The sequence below is a fragment of the Diabrotica virgifera genome, chromosome 1 (assembly GCF_917563875.1).
Source record: "Diabrotica virgifera virgifera chromosome 1, PGI_DIABVI_V3a".
Taxonomy (NCBI): domain Eukaryota; kingdom Metazoa; phylum Arthropoda; class Insecta; order Coleoptera; family Chrysomelidae; genus Diabrotica; species Diabrotica virgifera.
This window is the reverse complement of record NC_065443.1, coordinates 274157380-274178080: the sequence shown is the minus strand read 5'-3', so window position 1 is coordinate 274178080 and position 20701 is coordinate 274157380. Positions and strand designations below refer to the sequence as shown.

Sequence of the window (20701 nt, the reverse complement as noted above, 5' to 3'; positions counted from 1 at the left end):
GAACGCTGTTTTGTCTGCTAACTCATTACCAATTATTCCTACATGGGATGGGATCCACATAAATGAGATGGTTTTCCCAGAAAATTGGAGCTGATGCAACGCGTCTTTAATTAGAAATAGATTGATGTTGGCAGGATAAACATGTTTGATGGCCTGTAAAAAACTTAGTGAATCTGATAATATTAGTATTTGGTTTGCATTTGTATTTTTACAATGATTTAGTGCGTCAAGTATTCCTTGAAGTTCTGCGGTATAAATACTGCAGCCATCAGATAATCTAGTGGCGGAAATTACGTTTTCTGATAGAGTAGCAGCAGCTATTCCGTTGCAATTTTTGGAGGCATCGGTAAAGAAAAGTTTGTAAGAAGAGTATTTGAGTAAATTTGTATGATATTGAAGCCTGATCTCAGCAGAGGTGTGTGAATGATTGTTAGAATTATGTAAGGAGAGGTCTACTATTGGTAAAGAAATTGTCCAGGGGGGTGTCTGATATTTTTTTATGGATGCTGAGGTGTTTTGATTGATGCTATACGGTAATCGTTTAATGTGTTCTTAAAATGGTATTGCCTTGGTTGTGTAATTTCTGTATTGTTCTGGTGGTTCTTCCGATACTAAACTTGCGAGAAAGGTATTTTCCTTTGCGCTTAGGAGTTTTGAATTGTAGCATAGTGATAGGTATTGTCTTCTGAGGTATAATGGTATTTCTCCTGCTAGAACTTGAAGGCTTCTTATTGGAGTAGTTCTAAAGGCTCCAAAGATTAGTCGTACAGATGTGGTTTGAATGATATCCAATTTTTTTAGTTGATTTTTGTTTGCTGTTTCATAACACATGCATCCGTAGTCGAGCTTGCTTCTTATTAATGTTTGATATAGCTTTAGGAGAATTCTAGTGTCTGAACCCCATTTATGATTGGATAAAACTCTTAGTAAATTTATTCGTTGTTGACAGAATTGAATTAAATTGTTGATATGTGAAGTCCATGTGAGTTGTGAGTCAAATACTATACCTAAAAATTTGATTTCACGGACTTGTTTCAGAGAATATCCATTTAGACACAGGTTTAAGTTGTATTCCTCTCTTCTTTTGTCAAAGATTATTACTTTAGTCTTCTCAGTTGAAAATGTTAAATCAGTCTCTAAAGACCACTTTTCCACGCTGTTTAATGTTCTTTGTAGAATTTACCTAGCTAAACCTATATTTTTACTTTTAACATATATTACTAGATCATCAGCATAAATACTAGCTTTTACAGGAAGCTCTATGTAGTTTGTTATATTATTAATTGCGATTAAGAATAACATTGGGCTTAAGGCCGATCCTTGAGGAATTCCATTATGGAGTGATTTCGATGTTGATATGAATCCATTGGTTTTTTTTACTTGTATGGACCTGTTTTGAAGAAAATTTTTGGTAAAAGCGAGAAACTTGCCATCTATTTTCCAGTTTTTCATCATTTTGAGAATATAATGCGTCCATGTCGTGTCGAAAGCTTTTTTAATGTCAAAAAATATTGCGATTACTTTTTGTTGTTTTGTAAATGCTTTATGAATTTCGGATTCTAGTGCGAAAATGTTATCAGTTGTCGATCTGTCTGAACGGTATCCGCTTTGTATTGGAGTAAAAAGATTTCTGTTTTCCAAGTGCCATTTCAGTCTTTTACTTAATATTCTCTCCATTGCTTTGCATAATATTACTGGTGAGCGATATTGGACGATATGAGGATGGTAAGTTTTTTGGCTTATTCATTTTTAAAAATGGAATTATAATTGCTTGATGCCATATTGAAGGGAACTTTTTATTTGTGTAAATATTGTTAAAGATGTCAACTAAAATTTTCTTTGCTGATTCCGGTATTTCTCAATAAATATAGTTGGAATATCATCAGGTCCTGGAGAAGTTTTTTTAGCATTACTTAGGCTTTCGTTAACCTCATCTAGTGTAATAGGCATATTGAGAGGGCATAAAATATCTTCTACAGTAGAGCGTCGATAATCCGAACTAACTGGTACAGGGGTAGTTCGGATTATCAAATTGTTCGGATTATAGAACATATGTTCAAAATACATACAAAGCTCATAAACATAGTACATGTACATATGTACATACGTTTTAGTTACAAGGAATAAAACACTTGCATAATAAACAAATATATATGTTGTATGTATTTCTGCATAAACAAAACAAAATCCGCGGTCATAGTTTGCCCATATTGTCATATTAAATCGAGAAATTCGGTCCGCGATCATATTTTTTAATTTCATATTTTTTTGCGTTCGGATTAGCGATCGTTCGGATTACTAGGGTTCGGATTATAGACGCTCTACTGTATTTCGATTCGTGACAATTCGGATTTTTCTTTGTGTTTTAAGAAAATAGAGTTATATTGGTCATTACTTGGATGTAATTGATAGCGATCCGCTAAGATTTCTACAATTTCTAGTTTATTTGAAGTAATTAAGTTATCTGTAGTAATGGTGATATGATTAACTTTGTTTCAGCCTTTTATTTTCCTTATTTTCTGCCATATATCACTTATGGGTGTAGATGAATTTATTAACGAGACATAATCGGCCCAGCTTTCTTTCTTAGATTTTTTGATTAGAAATCTGGATCTGGCTCTTAAGGTTCTAAATCTAGATAAGTTGACTTCGGAATTGTGTTTTTTAAATATATTAAATGAATGTTTTGTTTGTTTCAAAGAAGTCTCTATTTCGATATTCCACCAGGGTATGGGTGTTTTAGTGGTAGCTTTAGTTTTTCCCATCGCTTCTCTTGCTGAATCAACTATAACATTATTAAAATTTGTTATTGCTGTGTCTACATCTTCTAATATTTTGAAGTCTTCCATTCGTGCAGTTACTAAACTAATGTACTTTTCCCAATCTGCTGACTTTAATTTCCATGTTTCATATGGTTTTGTATTAATGTTTGCATCTTTAATATGAGTGATTAAAATTGGTAGATGGTCGCTGTCATATAAGTGTGAAAGCGTATTCTACTCAAGTAGTGGTGCTAAAGTTGAATCACTGAGGGATAGATAAATCAATGGTTGAAAACGTGCCATTGTATGCGTTGAAACGGGTAGGCATTCCCGTATTTAATAGTACTAGTTTGAGGTTGTTAATTATTTCCAATTGAGTTTTGCCATTTTTGTCAGTTTTTTCAGAGCCCCAAGATTCGTTATGACAGTTTGTGTTAGCCAGAATTAATTTAGGAGATGGAATTTGTTCTATCACTTTTTGTAGTTCTAGGAGTATGGATTCGTCTGGATGTGGTAGATATATACTGCAAATGTTGATTTTGAAATGATGAAGTACTGACACTGCAACCGCTTCTAAATTTGGTTTATCGGAATTTCTTTGGACTCGACAGTAGATTTCACAAAGATACCTACACCACCGCTAGCTATCTGCTGCACCGGTCTACATTTAGTGTAAGATGTATAGTTTTTTAAATTTACTTTATTATTAGAAAGTCGCGTTTCTTGTAAACATATTACTAAAGGTGAAAATTCATTGATTAGTATTTTTAAGTTTTCGATATGGCTGTAGAAGCAATTTAAATTCCATTGAACTATGAATTTGTTATTGAATAGGGTTACAGTCGCTTTCTTCCTCAGTAACAGAAGAGTAGTTGTCTGTTCCGTTTATCTTTTTTAAAATCCTTGAAATGTTGTTTTTAAGGCGTCGGTCGTTTGCGTTTGCGTGCACCATTTGCAATTCAGCGCTAAGTCCTTCTAGGTCATTAGTATAATCCTTTGCTATTGTTTCAGGCAATTTGGAGCCTATAGCATTTGTAATATAGTCACATAGTTCTGTGTATTTTAGTTGGTAAGGAGTAGTGGCTGACGATAAAATAGCTTCTATAGGTTTCATTGAGGTTTCGATGTTAAATGCTTTTTTTATTCTTTTGGGTGCAGATTGCTTTGGAGCTGGAAGTATTATTTTTTTATTTTCTGACTCTATTATTTCAGGAGATGTTGAAATTTGTCTTTTGCTAGAAGTATGTGCTACTATGTTGGTAGTATTAGATGATGACTCAGATAGGTTTTGTGAGTTGGAGGAGGTACTTGGTGGTGGGTTGGTTATAGAAGTAGGAGGAGTACTGGATTGATGAGCAGTTGTAGACTCTGATGTAATTGATTTTTGATTTATTGGATAACTTTCTGTTTCAGAAATATTAACATTCATAGGTTGAGATACCTGGTCAAGATTTTGTTCGTTAATTGATTCAGTAGTGCAGTTTTCATCTTTATGCCCTGTGGTATTACATTTAGAGCAATTTAGACCATCTAAGGAAAGATAAATTCTGTAAGGGGTATTGTCGTGAGATATTAGAAGTGAATTTGGGATAGAATTATTAATTGTTGGAGCAACAAATCCTTGACGCCTAAAGCTAAATATATGACTGTATTCAGACTCAGGCATGCCAACTTTTAAAAATGTTATTTTAGACACTGCAGTAAGCTCCAATTTTTTGAGCTCTTCTTCGATTATAGTATTTGGAATACTGGGACAGACACCTGATATCACTAGTCGGCTTGCAGGAGTAATTAATCTTCTGATATCTATGTCGTTTCCTTGTATTGAAACGGATTTGTGATTATGTAGTAAATTTTCTACGATTGTGGTGTTACTAAGATAGATGCATACTCGGTTGTTTGAGATTCTGGACGTGAAGATGATATTTTTTGGTTGTACTAAAGTTCCATTTACTGTTATGTATTCATGAATTTTTATGTCTGGTACAGATGACAAAACGACTGCTTGTTGCTTGGTGGGGAAGTTAAAATTGGTTACGGCGTTGGAATAAATAATTGTTGAAGATGTTGAAGAGGTAGTTGGTGTTGATAGTGGTTTGGTATGAGTTAAATTATTGCTATCCATTTTTAATTTTTGCATTCTTCATTTGAAGGAAATTTTCTAGAGCCACTCCTGACTTAATGTAATTAAGCCGGCTATTCGGCGTTTTTATTTTAAATAAAAATGGATTTTCTGTTGGTTAGGTTTCAGAAATATTCTTTAAGAAATGGTTTGATATGGTCGAAATGAAAATTGTACTTACAATATTTCTTCTCTGTACATAGAAACCACTTTAAACTTCACTCTTATTACAAACTTGTTTTCTAATTATTGGTATAAACCAACAAAAAACACGTTTAATCGGAGCTGAAATGTATCGATACTTTTATAACGAGTTACAAGGCCGGAGTTCTTTTACACTTTGATGCGTCGATTTGGTCTGCAAATGGAAAATACATATTATGTAGAAATAAAAAGGTAGTTATTTTTATAGAAAAATATTTAAATAAGAAAGATACAGTTACTTACTGTTTTCTGTGTGGTCCGAATAAATAATGTTATATTTTCCAGTAACTTTTTTAGACGGATTACAGCGAGAAATTGAAGCGAGTAGATTGAATATGTGCAAACAAAAACCAACGGCAAGTTAGTCAATAACTGGTGGTAGATAGTCTTAATTGGAATTTATTAGCACGACCAACAATAGGATTTTTTATGATTCTTGAAATATTTACAAAAATGACAGTTACGTTCAGAGTGATTTTATAAAATATAATAAAGTCATGCTCTGACAGAATATAATAAAGTAATACCCAAGAAGCAATTGGACGAAATATTACGACGTCTTAACGTTGAATTAAATGCCCCAACCTTAATACGCGACGTTGCGACGACGGTCAGAAAACCGCTATTTGCACCTAAGTGTAGGGATGGCAAAAACAAATTGTACATCGATATATTGTATCATATAATACATCGAATGAAGATATCGATATACGATATATATCAGAGAAAAAATATCGATAGGTGCGATATATCGATATATTCTTAATATAATTAAATAAAATAAAAGAATTACTAAAATAAACTACTAAAAAAGTAAATTATACAAAATAATAAACAAAAGGATGAGGTATGTAATAAATTTAATTCTTGTGGTAGTGAATTCAAAAATATTAATTTTGACAACCGTTTGCCTGCTAAGCGGTTCCTTGTTTTGGTAGCAGTTGCTCCTTTTAACACCAGTAATATTGGCATCTTGAGTTTAGGGTTTTTGTCAATACAATACATACAATTATTTTAAAATTTTATAGAACGTACTACGTGAACGTGACAAATGGTAAATTTGAGATCGTTTTATTAGGGTTTACATAGCCTGTCCTCTTGAAAAACATTGTTAAAAGTTAAAAAATATGGTACTATTTATGTACCTGCAACTTGGACAAGTTAGGGGCAAGGTTGGGTATACGACATTCAAATAAAATAATACTGGTCGAAAATCTTGATTATGATATTTCTATAGTGTAGTAGAATATTTTTCTTTAGTACCTATAATATACTAAGCGTCTCAAAAAAATAAGGATATGATTAATATTATAAGATTTTATTATAATTTTATATCTTGCCAATATGGCATATTAATCTTGTGTGTGCGATATATTGAATCTCAAATATCGATATATTTTCCGATAAATCGAAAGATGAATATCGATATAAAATATCGATAAAATTTTAAAATATATCGATAAATTTAATTTATCGATACATCGTTGCCATCTCTACCTAAGTGGGGAATAGAAATACGGGTTGCCTCGACGTCCCCCTCTCGACTTCTCAGGCTCGAGATATTTTATCGTCAAATAACGTTAGTTTTTAGGACTTTGGTCTTGTAAAGTAATAGTATAAAATTCTCTACCACAGAAGTACGGCCGACACACTTCATTTTTACCAAATAAGTTAATAATCTTGGAGGATAATAAATCATCAGAAACTAAGATGCATGACGGCCTGTTGATACTTATTTAAGTAGGTTCCTACTCTATTCAGAATATAACCTAAGTGACTTGTATAATTATTTTATTAATCATCTGCCTCATTGCATAATGCGGTCGAAAATTTACAAACGCAAGGAAGTGTACTGTTAAACTAGCAATAAAAATTGCTAAAAACTGAAAGCGCCTCAGAAATTTACAGGTTAAATCGAACAAAACGGTAAAAATAGAAATACCCATCGTAATTAAAAAAAAAAACATATTATTATGTCTAGACCCATACAAAATTATCCTTGATTTACATATAAACAAAATTCGTTAATTAAAATCAAATATTCATTAAAATCTAGCAAAAAAATTGCCAAATATTATGTTTCAAAAAATGGCTGAACCATGGCGATTTTTCATTAATGGCGAATTTGACTCGCGACCTAAATTGCACTACATTTTAACTGATTTGGACAAGAACACCCCCTGCCGACCTTTAGTATAACCTATTTTTACCTTGCACACCTCGAATTTACCTATTGGTATACCTAATACGTCCTAAAGTAAGCCCAAACAACCTGGTCTTGACGACAGACTCCCAAATTTTTACGTCGTTTTGTAGTTGGGAACTAAACAACCAATTTGTCGAAAATTTACTTTACGACGTTGGATAGTCGTCGACGTTATTTAGTAAATTACAGGTATCTTATAAAAAAAACTTTGACTTCAGGTTAACGCAGCGGCGGCTCGTGGCCTAAAAAAGTGGTGAAGATGAGGAAAGTCTGCCGGACCCAAAAGAAATTTCGGTATACTTATACCTATGACGCGCCCAAATCTCATTAAAAATTCTTTAAAAAATGTTTAAGAGTTTAGGGCCCTAACAACTTGAAAACTTTTTTATGGCACTTATATTAGAGACGAGGATGAAGAGATACTTAAACAAAAAAGCAGTATGTATTAGATAGATTAATAAAACTGACTTAATCAATTTTTATAAATCAAGTCGAGTCTTTGATCGTTTATGGAAGCAAATCTATCAATTATATCTTCATAGAAAGGATAAACTAAAAGTTTTTAGCCTTTTTAAGCACGAAAAACTTCTCTTTCTACAGATACGGTATTCGATGGAATTTTCAGAATTAAACAAAACAAATTATAGGCTTCTGTAACAATGTCTTTAATTGGTTGTAATTTTATAACCATTTCTTGCAAATTACCATTTTTTAAATTTCCGTCAGCATAAAAAAGGCAGAGCTCTCTTTTATGTCTTTGAGTTTTAGTAAATATTTGCCAAAAACTCAAAATAAATTTTGAAAAGCGTCGGAAGGAATGATCAAACTGTATGACCTAAACTTTGTTGTATCTGCTAAGCTTATTCATCACAATCACAATTCACAAAGAATTTTAATTCATCACAATCCTGAAAATGTAATCCATTTCCATTAAAATATATATATTAAATAAAAAAATTGGGTAGAATTTGCATTCGTGCTAATACCATCATCACACCTATAGATCTTTTCAAAGTATTAATAACGGTCATTTTGCTTGCTTTGTCAAAAACAGAATTAAAAAATTATTCACTTCTTTTATCACGTATTAATTGACGAGTCCTTTTTATCTAGTTTAAACAAAAATGAATATCTAGGGACGTTTTTTTTAAGAACGTCATATAAAATATCTGTTATAATATGAAACATGTCGATAAAAACTGCTAAAAATGTAAACTCAAAATCATTTAAATCTCATAAAAAGCCTTTAGCCAGCTGAACTGATTTGCGGTCTTCCATCTTCCGAAAAAAAAAAACGAATACTGCCCATCATAGCACACATCCAACTAAAATTTTACTAGGTGAATACGGCGGACTTATTTTTAAATTCATCTGCACTTGCTAATTTGGGTACTACCAGTGCCGATATGATGACGTCACGTTGCCATGACAACCGTTGACGCTTGTGCAGCCGAGAGCCGAAATTTCATATACGTCTTCATCTAACTCTGTTCGAGTCATAGAAGTCAAATGACACAGGTCAGTATCTTACCGTCAAGGACCTACAGTTTTAATTTTTGGATTACATATTGAAATTCTTTTTTAATTTTTGGATTACATATTAAAATTCTTTTTTAAATTTTGGATTAATTAAAAAAAATAGGTTTATAATTAATTTCAGTATTTAGATATAATAATGCTACTTATATTTTTTTTATTTTTTTTTCTCAATTTGATTATATTTTTTGGTGAAGATCACCTTCACCTACTTCACCTGGCCGGCCGCCGCTGGGTTAACGTATACAACTTTACTTAAGTACTACGTTGTTATCACCTACGTTGTATTGTCGTTCTCACCTTCCCGCAAGTACACGCAACAATCTACCATATACCTACTGAGAAAACACCCGACGTCTCCTGAACGTTGGGTTCGATACTAATAAATACTCTGTAATCCCCACGTTGAGCAGTCGTTAAATGTCTTCCAGTAAATTACATTGTAGTATAGAGGTTATACCCGACGTCAGCTTAACGTTAAACAACCTTAACCTAATAATTAACGTTGGTATTCTCAACGTTGGATTGTTGTTGTCGTCTTCCCGAAAAATACGTCTACCATACTCGATAAACACCAACGTCCTCTGAACGTTGGCATCTATCCTTAAAAATACGTTGTAATTCCCGACGTTGAGTAGTCGTTGATGTATGCCACTTAATTGCACTTATACTACAGATAGGTTAAGACCGACGTCAGCTTAACGTCAAACCTTATCCTAATAATTGACGTCGTTATTCCCGATGTCGGTTGGTCATCAGATTATATTACTTATTAGCAGCAACGTTGGTTCATAGGAAAAACAGACGTTGTCCTTGGTTAAGGCTTATTGTGAACACATTTTGTCCTTAAATTTAACGTCCCATTAGGACAAAATTGGTTGCAGGTCGTAAAATTGCTACTTAGGAAATGAGAGTCGTGCTGCCAATAATTTATTGTGTTACTCCGGTGACCGGTTTTGCTCTTTACAGTTTGCAGAGCATCATCAGGTCAACGGTTACAAGTAAACTAAATGCTACAAATAACAAAAAGCAGATTTAGAACGTTGTGTGATGGTTATCAAAGACTATAATTAAACCAATATAAAAAAAATTACAACTACAGACATACACATATGCATGCACATATACAAGTATACACTCATTATTCACATACACACGTATCTATACATGATAGCGAAAAAGTAAACACTTAGCGACTTATAATGCGGCCGATATTATAGTGGTAATTACATTGTTGTAAAATTTTCCGTTTTTCTGGAATTCTAATGAACTTTCTTATTTCAAATAGGTATATATTTTTGCGTTTAGACGTCCTTAAGCAATACTGATCATTTTTCATATTTATTATATTCCCTATACCTAAATTTCATAATTACGGAGTTTTTGCTACATTTATTAAAAGTTATTGCTGCTTTTATTTAAAAAAAACTTTTAAACAAATTATAAAAATCAACTTTTTCGGCCCGGGTAGACATTATTTTAGGTTCTTTGGATCAGTAGAAACAAAAAAGGTCCGTTGTAATTGTTCTTTAAAGTTAATCGTTAGGGTGGGGCGAAAAACAAGAAAACATTTTTTTTACAAATTGATATGTCCTATATGCGGAAAAGTGGTTAGATATAATTGCAAAAGATTATCCAAAATTTGGGATTTATAGAACAATATCTTCCGGTGCCCTCAGAACTTTAAAAATTTGAAAATTAAAAAAAATATTGAAAAAAAAAAATAACTTTTTTATTTTATATTAATGTTGTTTTGCTTGTTTACAAATCAGAACTTACTAAAAAATAGTTTATTTAATTATTTGTCAATATTTGAAGCTTTCTGATACGGTACCATTACTTACAGCTTTGCTAATTTCGTACAAATATTTTTGGTCTGTACTTAATGTATTAATATCTACTTCAGAAAGTTCACTGAATTTTTCGAAATTCAAAAATAGGTAGGGTTTCACAAGTTTCTAAAAGCTTTCCTATTTCACCCAAAAATCCGGTAGGCCCTGCGGTTTCTCCATCTAAATACTTCATCAAATGTAGTAATGGCAGCTCGTTTCCATGTAAACGACAAATGAACCGCTGTAACGGTTTCTTAATTTAAAGTGCTAATTTTCAAATTGCACCAGTGTGAACGCCAGTATGTACCGCTGTTCCGTCGCATCCAATTGCAACCAAAGTCGAAAAGTCACATTTCGATTTTAAGAGATTGAATAAATTGTTTGCAATACTTTTTGCTGAACCAGATTGTAAAGTAAGATGTCCAAAATACTTAGAGTTTGGTTCTGAAACTAACACAATATCTTCTTAGGTTATGGTTCTCTTTTGTGCTCGATTCTCAACTTGAATTTAAACTAACGTTTTATCCTTACGTCCATCAAAATAGATACCGTGCAAAATTTTCTGGTCTTGTTTATAAATTAAAAACTTTCTAGTTCTTTTTCGTTCTCTTCTGATTTTACTTCGGTCGACAATTTTTTGACTTTCAACATGTGTTACCATTCCCATATTATCTTTAAGAACCGAACTTACTCTAATAGCAGCGGATCTGTCAGAAACGCCAGTTCTATCACATGCTTGTGTTAAGTTTGGTAGCCGAATTCGCATTTGGTTTGTTTGAAGTGTAGTGCAAAGTTTTGTATCCAAAGTTACACAATCACGTGGTTTTATATTTTCTCTTTTTGGTAATTTCAAATGCCCACTTGTTAAACTGCTTTTTGGCGATGTACTCGTAGAAGTTGCAGAACTTTCTAATTTATCTTCTATACAATGATTGTTCACTTTTTTAGTCGACAAAAGGTCAATTGAACCAATAGCCATTTTTCTTTCAGATCTTTCATTTTCAATAAATGCAGTATTTGTTGACCGGACACTATTGGTAATCGTGCTTTTGTCCATAATAATTTGACTTCCGCCATCACAATTGTAGCTATATTACATAACAAACAATAATTTAAATTTAGTGAGTACGTTATTAAAGTTAAAAAAATTATTACTTAATGAAAGTTCTGATTTTTAAGGAGATGCTTCTTTTAACGAATGTCTTATTCATAAATAATTTTTTTATACATCTGCGTCAGTAGGTAAAACATTGTCTTGTAATTGTGATAGGGCACCAAATATAACACATTCAGTCTTTTTTCTAGTGTTTGCCATGTTTACACATTAAAATTACGTTCTTTTGGTTTATTAAATTTCCACTAATTCGCAAAAAACAACACAAAACAAGTTGTAATTGAAGGATTTCACACAGTCTGCATAAAAATATGCGCAATACTGAGGCTAGACAACCTCAAACTGGTTTACTCATTTACTCATAAGCACGTGCATGACCGACCGAGAAGAGAAAGCGTCTATTCACAAATGAAGACCCTGGTGCAAGAAGGGGATAAGTACCAAATTCTGCAAAATCGAGATAGGTGCTTATTTAGGTTGAAAAGTAACTGTTCTTGCCTGACGCAGGTATAGGATATGTACAGGTAATAGATACTGAAATTATAAGAGAAAACAACTTATCCCCTGGTATGGTCTGGTGCAAGAACAGTATAAGAAATGTGTAACTTATCCCGTTCTTGCACCAAATTTTGAATTAATTTTTATATGTGTGTTATTCTGTCCCACTATTGCACCGGTGGCTTGCCGCGATTGGGTAAGGTACCGGTATCTGCACGAGCCACGAACGCGATCTAAGTCACGTAGTCACCGAGAAACTGTTGGAGAGTTAACATAGTGCTAGTGCGAGAGGTACGGTTTAGTAAAATATCGAGGATTTTTTTATTATTACTAGATCATAGGATATTATTATAAGTTCAAATAGTGAGGATGAACCATTTCAAAGTTTAGGCAGCGAGTTTCTGCCTTCGAATGAAGAGATCCCAAGAGCTGGAAAAGAAATGTACAGAAAATAAAAAGAGCTAGAGGTGAAGTTTATATCTACGACAACGAGAAAAGTGGTACCAGAAAGGAAACAAGGCGGCAGTAAGAAATGCATAGACAAACTTTCAGAAACCGAAAAGCTGAAAATAATATAGGAAATAGGAAGTACACTTTCTGTTAAAATTTGCGTTGCTTTATTTTATATTCATTTTTATTAATAAGTACTCCACATTTAATAATAAAGTATTTCTTCTGAAAATGGGTTTTAATGTAACTTATCCCCTTTTTGCACCTGCTGTAAACTACAGTACAAAAAAGGTTTAAACTTATCCTATTATTGCACCAAATTTTTTTTTCCTTAATAGCATTGTTGTTTGGCTGTAGAATGGCGGCAAAATCATATATACCTGTTGTATTAGTTCGGACCTACTTCATGAACAACATAAATTTTAAATTACTCCTGTAAAATTTACATATTGTTACTTATCTCCTTCTTGCATCAGTGTCTTCAAATATGGGTGGGGGCACCACTAAATAACATCCGATTGAGCAAAAATTTTAACACAAGTTGATTCAATACTAGACCACTTTTCCGCATATATTCAAATTATTATTTAAAAGTCGATTTTTTCGCTCCACCCTATTAATCGTGTCCGAGTTATAAACAATTTAAAATTGAAAAAATCGGAAAATGACGATTTTCTAGGTTAAAAAAAACAGGTAAAAGGTTTATTTTTGAATCTACGAAGTGCCTAAATACAAGATCAAACCTTACTTTATAAGATACCGATGGGATTATATCATTTTAAAACACTGTTTTTTAGTTGTTAGTGTAGCCAGATTGCCCGTCCTCTCATATGCGCTTCAGTAACAATTAAAATATACAATGTTTTAGAATAAAATATGCCAAAAATTCTTATAGGGATCTGATAGAAGACGGTTTGAGCTTGAATTTAGGTACTTCGTAAAAAATTATTTTTTTACTTGTGTTTTTAAACATTGAAAAGTTTTCATTTTTCGTTTTTTTTTTCAATTTTAAATGTTTTATAATTCGGAAACGATTAACTTTAGAAAAAAATTAGATAAGACCTTTTTTGTTCCCAATGATCCAAACAACCTAAAACAATGTCTATCCGGGCCGAAAAAATTGACTTTTATAATTTGTTTAAATTTTTTTTAATACAATGTAGCCATAACTCCTAAATTATGCATTTACGTATAAGAAATACAACATGAAAAATGATCAGTACTTCTTAAGGACTTAAAAACGTAAGAAATATACAGGGTGTTTTATTTGGCATAAGAAAGTTCATTAGATTTCCAGAAAAACGGAAGATTTGACAACAATCTATTTACCACTACAATATCGGCTACATTAGAAGACCCTTATCCACCAAAATCTATAAAAATCGTTTCAGCGGTTTCCGACAAATTACCGTGTTTCCATATTTTTTCGCTATCCTGTATGTAATAGTATATGATTATGCCATGTATAAGTAGTGTTCTACTTACCTACATGCCGATACAATGAATGATTTCTAAAGTCTGCACCATCATATCTTCTTGCTCAATTTTTGCTAATAGGGCACTGATAGGATGGATGAATTATGCTGCATAGGTTAGCAAATCTTTTGTTTTTTAATATATGATTAAAATAGTATATTATTTTCTAGGTAATAGCAGCATGCCAAAAGCCAAAAGTGGAAAGGCCCTTCCAAATGCAAGAGCAGTACGTGTAAAATGTCTTCCCGACGATACTCTGTTCCAGATTGAACAGTACACAACTCGTTTAATTACTCCACTTTCACAGTTTGTTGCCCATGATTTGAGCGGTCTTCTCTTAACAAGTATGTATATTTCTTAGTACGGGATCTTAAAAAATAGAAAATAAATTTGAAACAGACAATATCTTTTAATTTGCGGTAGCGCAAAATACTAAAAAATTGTTAAAATTTACATATTAGCACCTTAAAAGGAGGTGTGGTCTAGTATGCTGTGTTGGGTGTTAATAGCACAATCCATTTTTTGTTCTTTTACTTTACACCCCATTTAACTGGAACATAATTATTATAGTGTGTTTAAAATTATAAAAGATATAAATAAAACAACTTATAATTTTAATAACATGTTTAATTGAAACAAAAAAGAAACCAAATTTTAGCCAAACAATGTCAACAAATTAAATGAAATTTTGACTTTAGGAAGAGTCTTTTACTCATTATTTCTGAGTGGGTACGTTGAAGCTGCGCTTGCTCTCAAACCTTGGCATCGAAACTCTGGATGCTACGACAGATCTTATGAAACCATCTCGTTGCTAATCACTAGGAGGACTAATTAATCGCAATCTTTTGAGTAGAGATGAATAGTATCTTCTAGACAAAAGTTGTGCGATAAAGTCAGGCAAATGCCCTGTGGACTTATCTGTTCGAGAGCCGGGTCCACTTTCCCACTCTAGATGGTTGACTACAGCTAACAGAGTTTTCAGACTGTATGTAAGTGTGGAAACGTCTTCAGTTGACATTAATTGTTAGTATCCTTCAGTTTTAAATCATACATGCCTGTATGGTCCAAAATAAAGTACAGCAAATACATAACAGATGGACCTGAATACGTTTTTGAGGCTATCAAATCAACCAGATTTCTACCAGAGAATTTAATTAAAGTAGGTAGTTGATCCTGTAATCGAAAGAAATGAATTTTCCCACCCAGAAAATTTGCTACTGAGGTTGATAGTGGATGAAAGGAAACACATATAACAGAATTAGGATTCCGAAGAATAATCAAAGCAAGGATGTTAGCTATAGAAACAGAAACAATTAGGGTTTTTCCACCTCCAAAAATCACCATTCATTCGACTGACTCTACTGAATTATTTGATTAGAACACCAGTAAAATTACACCACCATCACTGTTACGGACAGTCCCTGATAATGAAGTTTGGGCTAAAATCACTGCTGGTGAAACACTCCAGGATTGGAAATTTGGAAAATTTCATTGTCATGCTCAAGCAGTGAAACTCTGCGTCAAGTTAGTGACTGAAGCATCTAAAAAAGTCGTCGGTGCTAAGTAATGAGATGGTTTCATAAGATCTGCCGTAGCATCCAGAGCTTCGATGCCAAAGTTTGACAGCAAGCGCAGCTTCAACGTACCCACTCAGAAATAGTGAGTAAAAGACTCTTTCTAAAGTCAAAATTTCATTTAATTTGTTGACATTGTTTGGCTATAATTTGGTTTATTTTTTGTTTCAATTAAACATGTTATTAAAATTATAATTTGTTTTATTTATATCCTTTATAACTTTAAACACACTATAATAATTATATTCCAATTAAATGGAGTGTAAATTAAAAGAACAAAAAATGGATTGTGCTAATAACACCCAACACAACATACTAGACCACACCTTCTTTAAAGGTGCTAATATGTGAATTTTAACAATTTTTGAGTATTTTGCGCTACCGCAAATTAAAAGATATTGTCTGTTTCAAATGTATTTCCTATTTTTTAAACTATTAACTAAACAGTTTTCACTATAGCACGTTCAAATATTATTGGCTAAAGATTGTAAAAATTATTGAAAAATGTCTTGATTTATGAAAAAAACTAAATTTTTAGTGTAATGCGCTAGCTGGGGGTTCAATATATAACTTTATTTTATTTTGCATTTTACTTATACACCCCAAAGGCAAGTTTTCCGCGGTATAGCGATTAAAAAATGAAACATTATTCTGAAGCTATTTTCTTGTGGCATTTTTACAATTTTAACTATTTATAATGGGAAATAAGCCACAATATTATTAAAAAATGATTTTTAATAACGTTTCGGCGCCCAAATCTGGTGTCGTTGTCAAAATACAAAATACTATTAACATAAACAAAAATGTTGTTGCTTAGTAAAAAAATTCTTCTAATAATTTATTTAATTTGACTCATTTATATCGGCACTTCAGATACATAATATGATACATTTTAAAGTAGAAGACTTTAAAATTATATTGCCAATATTTATGAGTTGCGTTCCTGGGACGACTTTACTGAAAGATAGTTCATTCGATTACATGAAATCAACCCCAACTCAAGAATATCCGTCACAAAAAAATCATAGCATGTGATCTGTATTTAAAAAGAAAACCACATTCAACAGTGACATTAAAATTCTCGCGTTAGAGATCTCATAGTAAATCACGAGGGAAAACCAGGAAAACCTCGTGATACTATCCCGACATCGTAAGTATTTGGTCTTACATTTAATTTACTCTCAAAATTAATACCAAATTCTGACTTTACTATAATTTTGTTTAAATTATAAATAATATCAATAATACATGTATATATAAATAATACTAAAATATAAAATATGTACTAACTTGACTATTGAATTACTAATTGTGGTATTTTCTTTCTATTGACTTCCTCTTTCAGTATGGGTATCCACATCCTACTGCATTCCACCGAGGAATTTGCGACACAATTGGTTTCATTTAGCATAATTAGAGCCGCTTCTTTGATTTTTCTCTTTTTACTATCTGTTTCTTTCAGGACAATACTTGAATCTCTCCACTGAACTCATGTTCATTATCCCATGCGTGTTGACATATTCTACTTTAAAATGTATCATATTATGTATCTGAATTGCCGATATAAATGAGTCAAATTAAATAAATTATTAGAAGAATTTTTTTACTAAGCAACAACATTTTTGTTTATGTTAATAGTATTTTGTATTTTGACAACGGCACCCGATTTGGGCGTCGAAACGTTAATAAAAATCATTTTTTAATAATATTGTGGCTTATTTCCCATTATAAATAGTTAAAATTGAAACATTATTGTTTTTCGACCCACCCTAAGAAACATTGTAATATTCAAATTAGACGGAAATTATTTTGTCAAATCATATTATTGTTGTGTATAAAGGACAAAAATATCAAATTTTAGCGCGATACATGAAAGTTACGTTCCGACGCATAGGGGAGAGCGCTAAATCAAGAGAACGGTAAAATCTGCATTTTGCGCCATGTATAATACGATATTTTTTCTTTAACTCGCCAGAAACACCAGAAGTTCAACAAATTTGCAGTAAAAATTAAAAATAAATAGAATATCAAGAAATAATAAAAAAAACTAGGTATGTTGCCCAGGTAACTACTAAAATAACAAAAACAAATTGTCTCAAAGTGTGGTGAAATTTTAGGAAAATCTGGCAATATCTGTGCGAAATTGGCAGTAATGATGGAAATCACGAAAAAAACTGATTGTTATTAATTTGATAACTGGACATTCAATAACAATTGTAATTTATTTTTCTCTAATTAAATTAAAAAGTAGGAGTGACCAACTATGATAATAATGTATACATTTTTGACCTCCACTAGCGGGATAGAAATATACAGTGGTGAGCGCGCTAATAACCGGCAACATACTGCAAAAGATGGAAACATAATACATTATAGAATAAAGAGAGTTGAAACTAGTAGATGTGGAAATTATCGATGTAAACGTATTAAGTAAACGTACATTAACATTAAATTACATAGTTTCCCACCTTTAGACGTCTGTGACAGGAGTATTTTATAAAATTCTCTTGTCACAGTGTCACTTGTCATACTCATCTGATACGTCTAAAGGTGGGAAACAATGTAATGTAATGTTAATTTATACGTTTATATCGATAATTTCCACCTCTAGTAGTTTCATCTCTTTTTACTTCACAATGTATAATGTTTTCCATCTTTTGCGTTATTTTGCCGGTTATTAGCGCGCTCATCACTGTGTGTATGTTACGCACGAGATACAGAGTGACGTTGCAGCAACTGACAGGTAGCAAATTATGACATTTCATGTCAGTAATAGAAAATGATTTTCATATTATTTGAAAATTTGGAAAACATTTTTAGACATAAATATTTAAAAAATATTAATAAACGGGAATTACAGACTAATAAAAAGAGCTTGTCTACACGATTTCAAAAAAAATTTTAAAATTTTAAAAAATAACTATTTAAAATTTACAAATTTTCAATAATTCATTATTCAAAACTTCAATAATTAATAAGTCAACATTGGTAAGAACCGTGGCAACTGTGCAATACGGAGGCATGGAGCTCTAAATATAGATATATTAACAATAGATAATAAGGCTAGTTATAGGCAGCTCAATGCATCGAGGTGTAACGCCAATATTAAGCACAGTGGTCTAGCTATCTTTTTCTGTCCTACCTACGAGTGTCAGCGTATCTACCAAGAGGTGGGAGTAATGAAACTACACAGACACAGCGTCAGCGGTCATCATATGCTAGAGAGAGAGAGAGCTAAGCGCAGGTAGAGAGAGATATAGTCTGTTCGCTAAACTCAGACGCAACTTTCTAGATATTTTAGTCGGTAATTTTGCCAATTTTAGTAAAATTAGCAAAAAATAATTACTAAATAGTTAATAATCACTAAATAGTTAGTAATTTTGCCAATTTTTGCAAAATTGGCAAAAAACAAAAAAATTATCGACTAAAATATCTAGCCAGTTGCGTCTGAGTTTAGCGAACCGACTATAGATAGACCACCGACCCGAACTGCTCCGCGTTACACTATTTTTCGTAATTTGCCTAATCTACGTATTATTATATCGATGGCTCCAAATGTATCCAAATGCAACTGCATCTCTTTGGTTTGCGCGCACCCCAAGTCTACCCCTCTATAGGCCTGGATCCTGCGTATAAAAAAAGTTTATTATTAGCAAGCTGAAAATTTGATAATAGCTTAACGGTGTCTAGTCGGACAAACTGTGATGTATGGGAACACTGGAACAGGCGAAGTTTTAATTGTGGAACGTGTCATCCTGAGAAGTGGTGATTATGATTGTAAAAATTAGCAGGTTTTTTTTAAGTTTGTTCAATAGTAAACTTTATATAATATATGGGCAATATAATAGGTTCGACACGGAGAACATGTCAAATAACAAGAATTATGTTGTTGGTAAATAGCAGTCTGATTTTTGCAGGAGAGTTTAATGAAAGAGTAACAAATCAATTGGAAGTTCTCTCCGACAAAATACATATTAGTTCAAAAAGCCACTGCGTATCCGCTAGGAAAAATATTCCGATTCAGATTTTTTGCACAATCTTACTCAAAAAGGACCCCTTTTAACCCGGCACCTGCCACGTGGCTTTGCAAGGCACCAACTGCCACGTGGGGTGCTCACAGCACCCCTTAAAAATTGTCTGTGATCTACTTGTTAAAAAAACAAAATAATGTTTTGAGTAACACAAGAATATAAATAAACATGTTTTATTCACTTATTAGCCACTAATATGTTATAAAAGTTAAAAAATAAAATGAAAAAGGTGTTATAAGCAAATTAGCAAGTACCAAGCCATAATAAATAAAGTCAAGTAAAATATCTAAAAAATTAAGATTTAGTGAGTATAGAGTCTATATTAATAATTTAAATCAGTTTTTTCAATACAAAATGTAAATTTTACCTGTTTATCAAAAATGCAAAAAAAAATTAAAACTTAAAGTGCTATAAGAGCTTTAGAGCTATAAGTTCAGAATGACACTAAATAACTACTTCAAACACTAACACATAATATATAATATTATAGAAAGCTACTATGACGGACAGCTCGGTTACCAAACTTGAAATGCCAAATATTTGATAAAAATGTGTTATGGAGTGCTGATAGCACCCCACGTGGCAGGTGCCGGGTTAACAAATGTGCATGTTGCCAGAACCAAAAGTGGGTCAAAAATTTTTTAAACTTTTTTTTTGTTTTTTTCCTAAAATAATTTTTTTTTTGCGTGGAACAAAGTTTTTTTAGGTTTTTTGGATCATTCCAAACAGAAAAGATCTTTAGTGACTTTTCTCTAAAATTGATGGTTTTTGACATATAAGCGATTGAAGATTGAAAAATTGCGAAATCGGCCATTTTTAACCCTCAAAAACTATGTGAAAAACTGAAAATTTGAATGTTGCCAAGGTAGGTAGATATTCTTTAAAAATCTATTGAT

The 20701-nt window shown here is 32.3% G+C and overlaps 1 protein-coding gene across 1 annotated transcript in view; it reads left to right on the top strand.

The window, feature by feature from the left end:
- Positions 1-20701, top strand: part of LOC126884601 (peroxidase-like) — an 89300-nt gene that overhangs the window by 3438 nt on the left and 65161 nt on the right. Inside the window, exon 2 of the mRNA XM_050650601.1 lies at positions 14371-14544. Within this exon, the coding sequence (XP_050506558.1) occupies positions 14371-14544 (174 nt within the window). The remainder of the gene's footprint in view (positions 1-14370; positions 14545-20701) is intronic.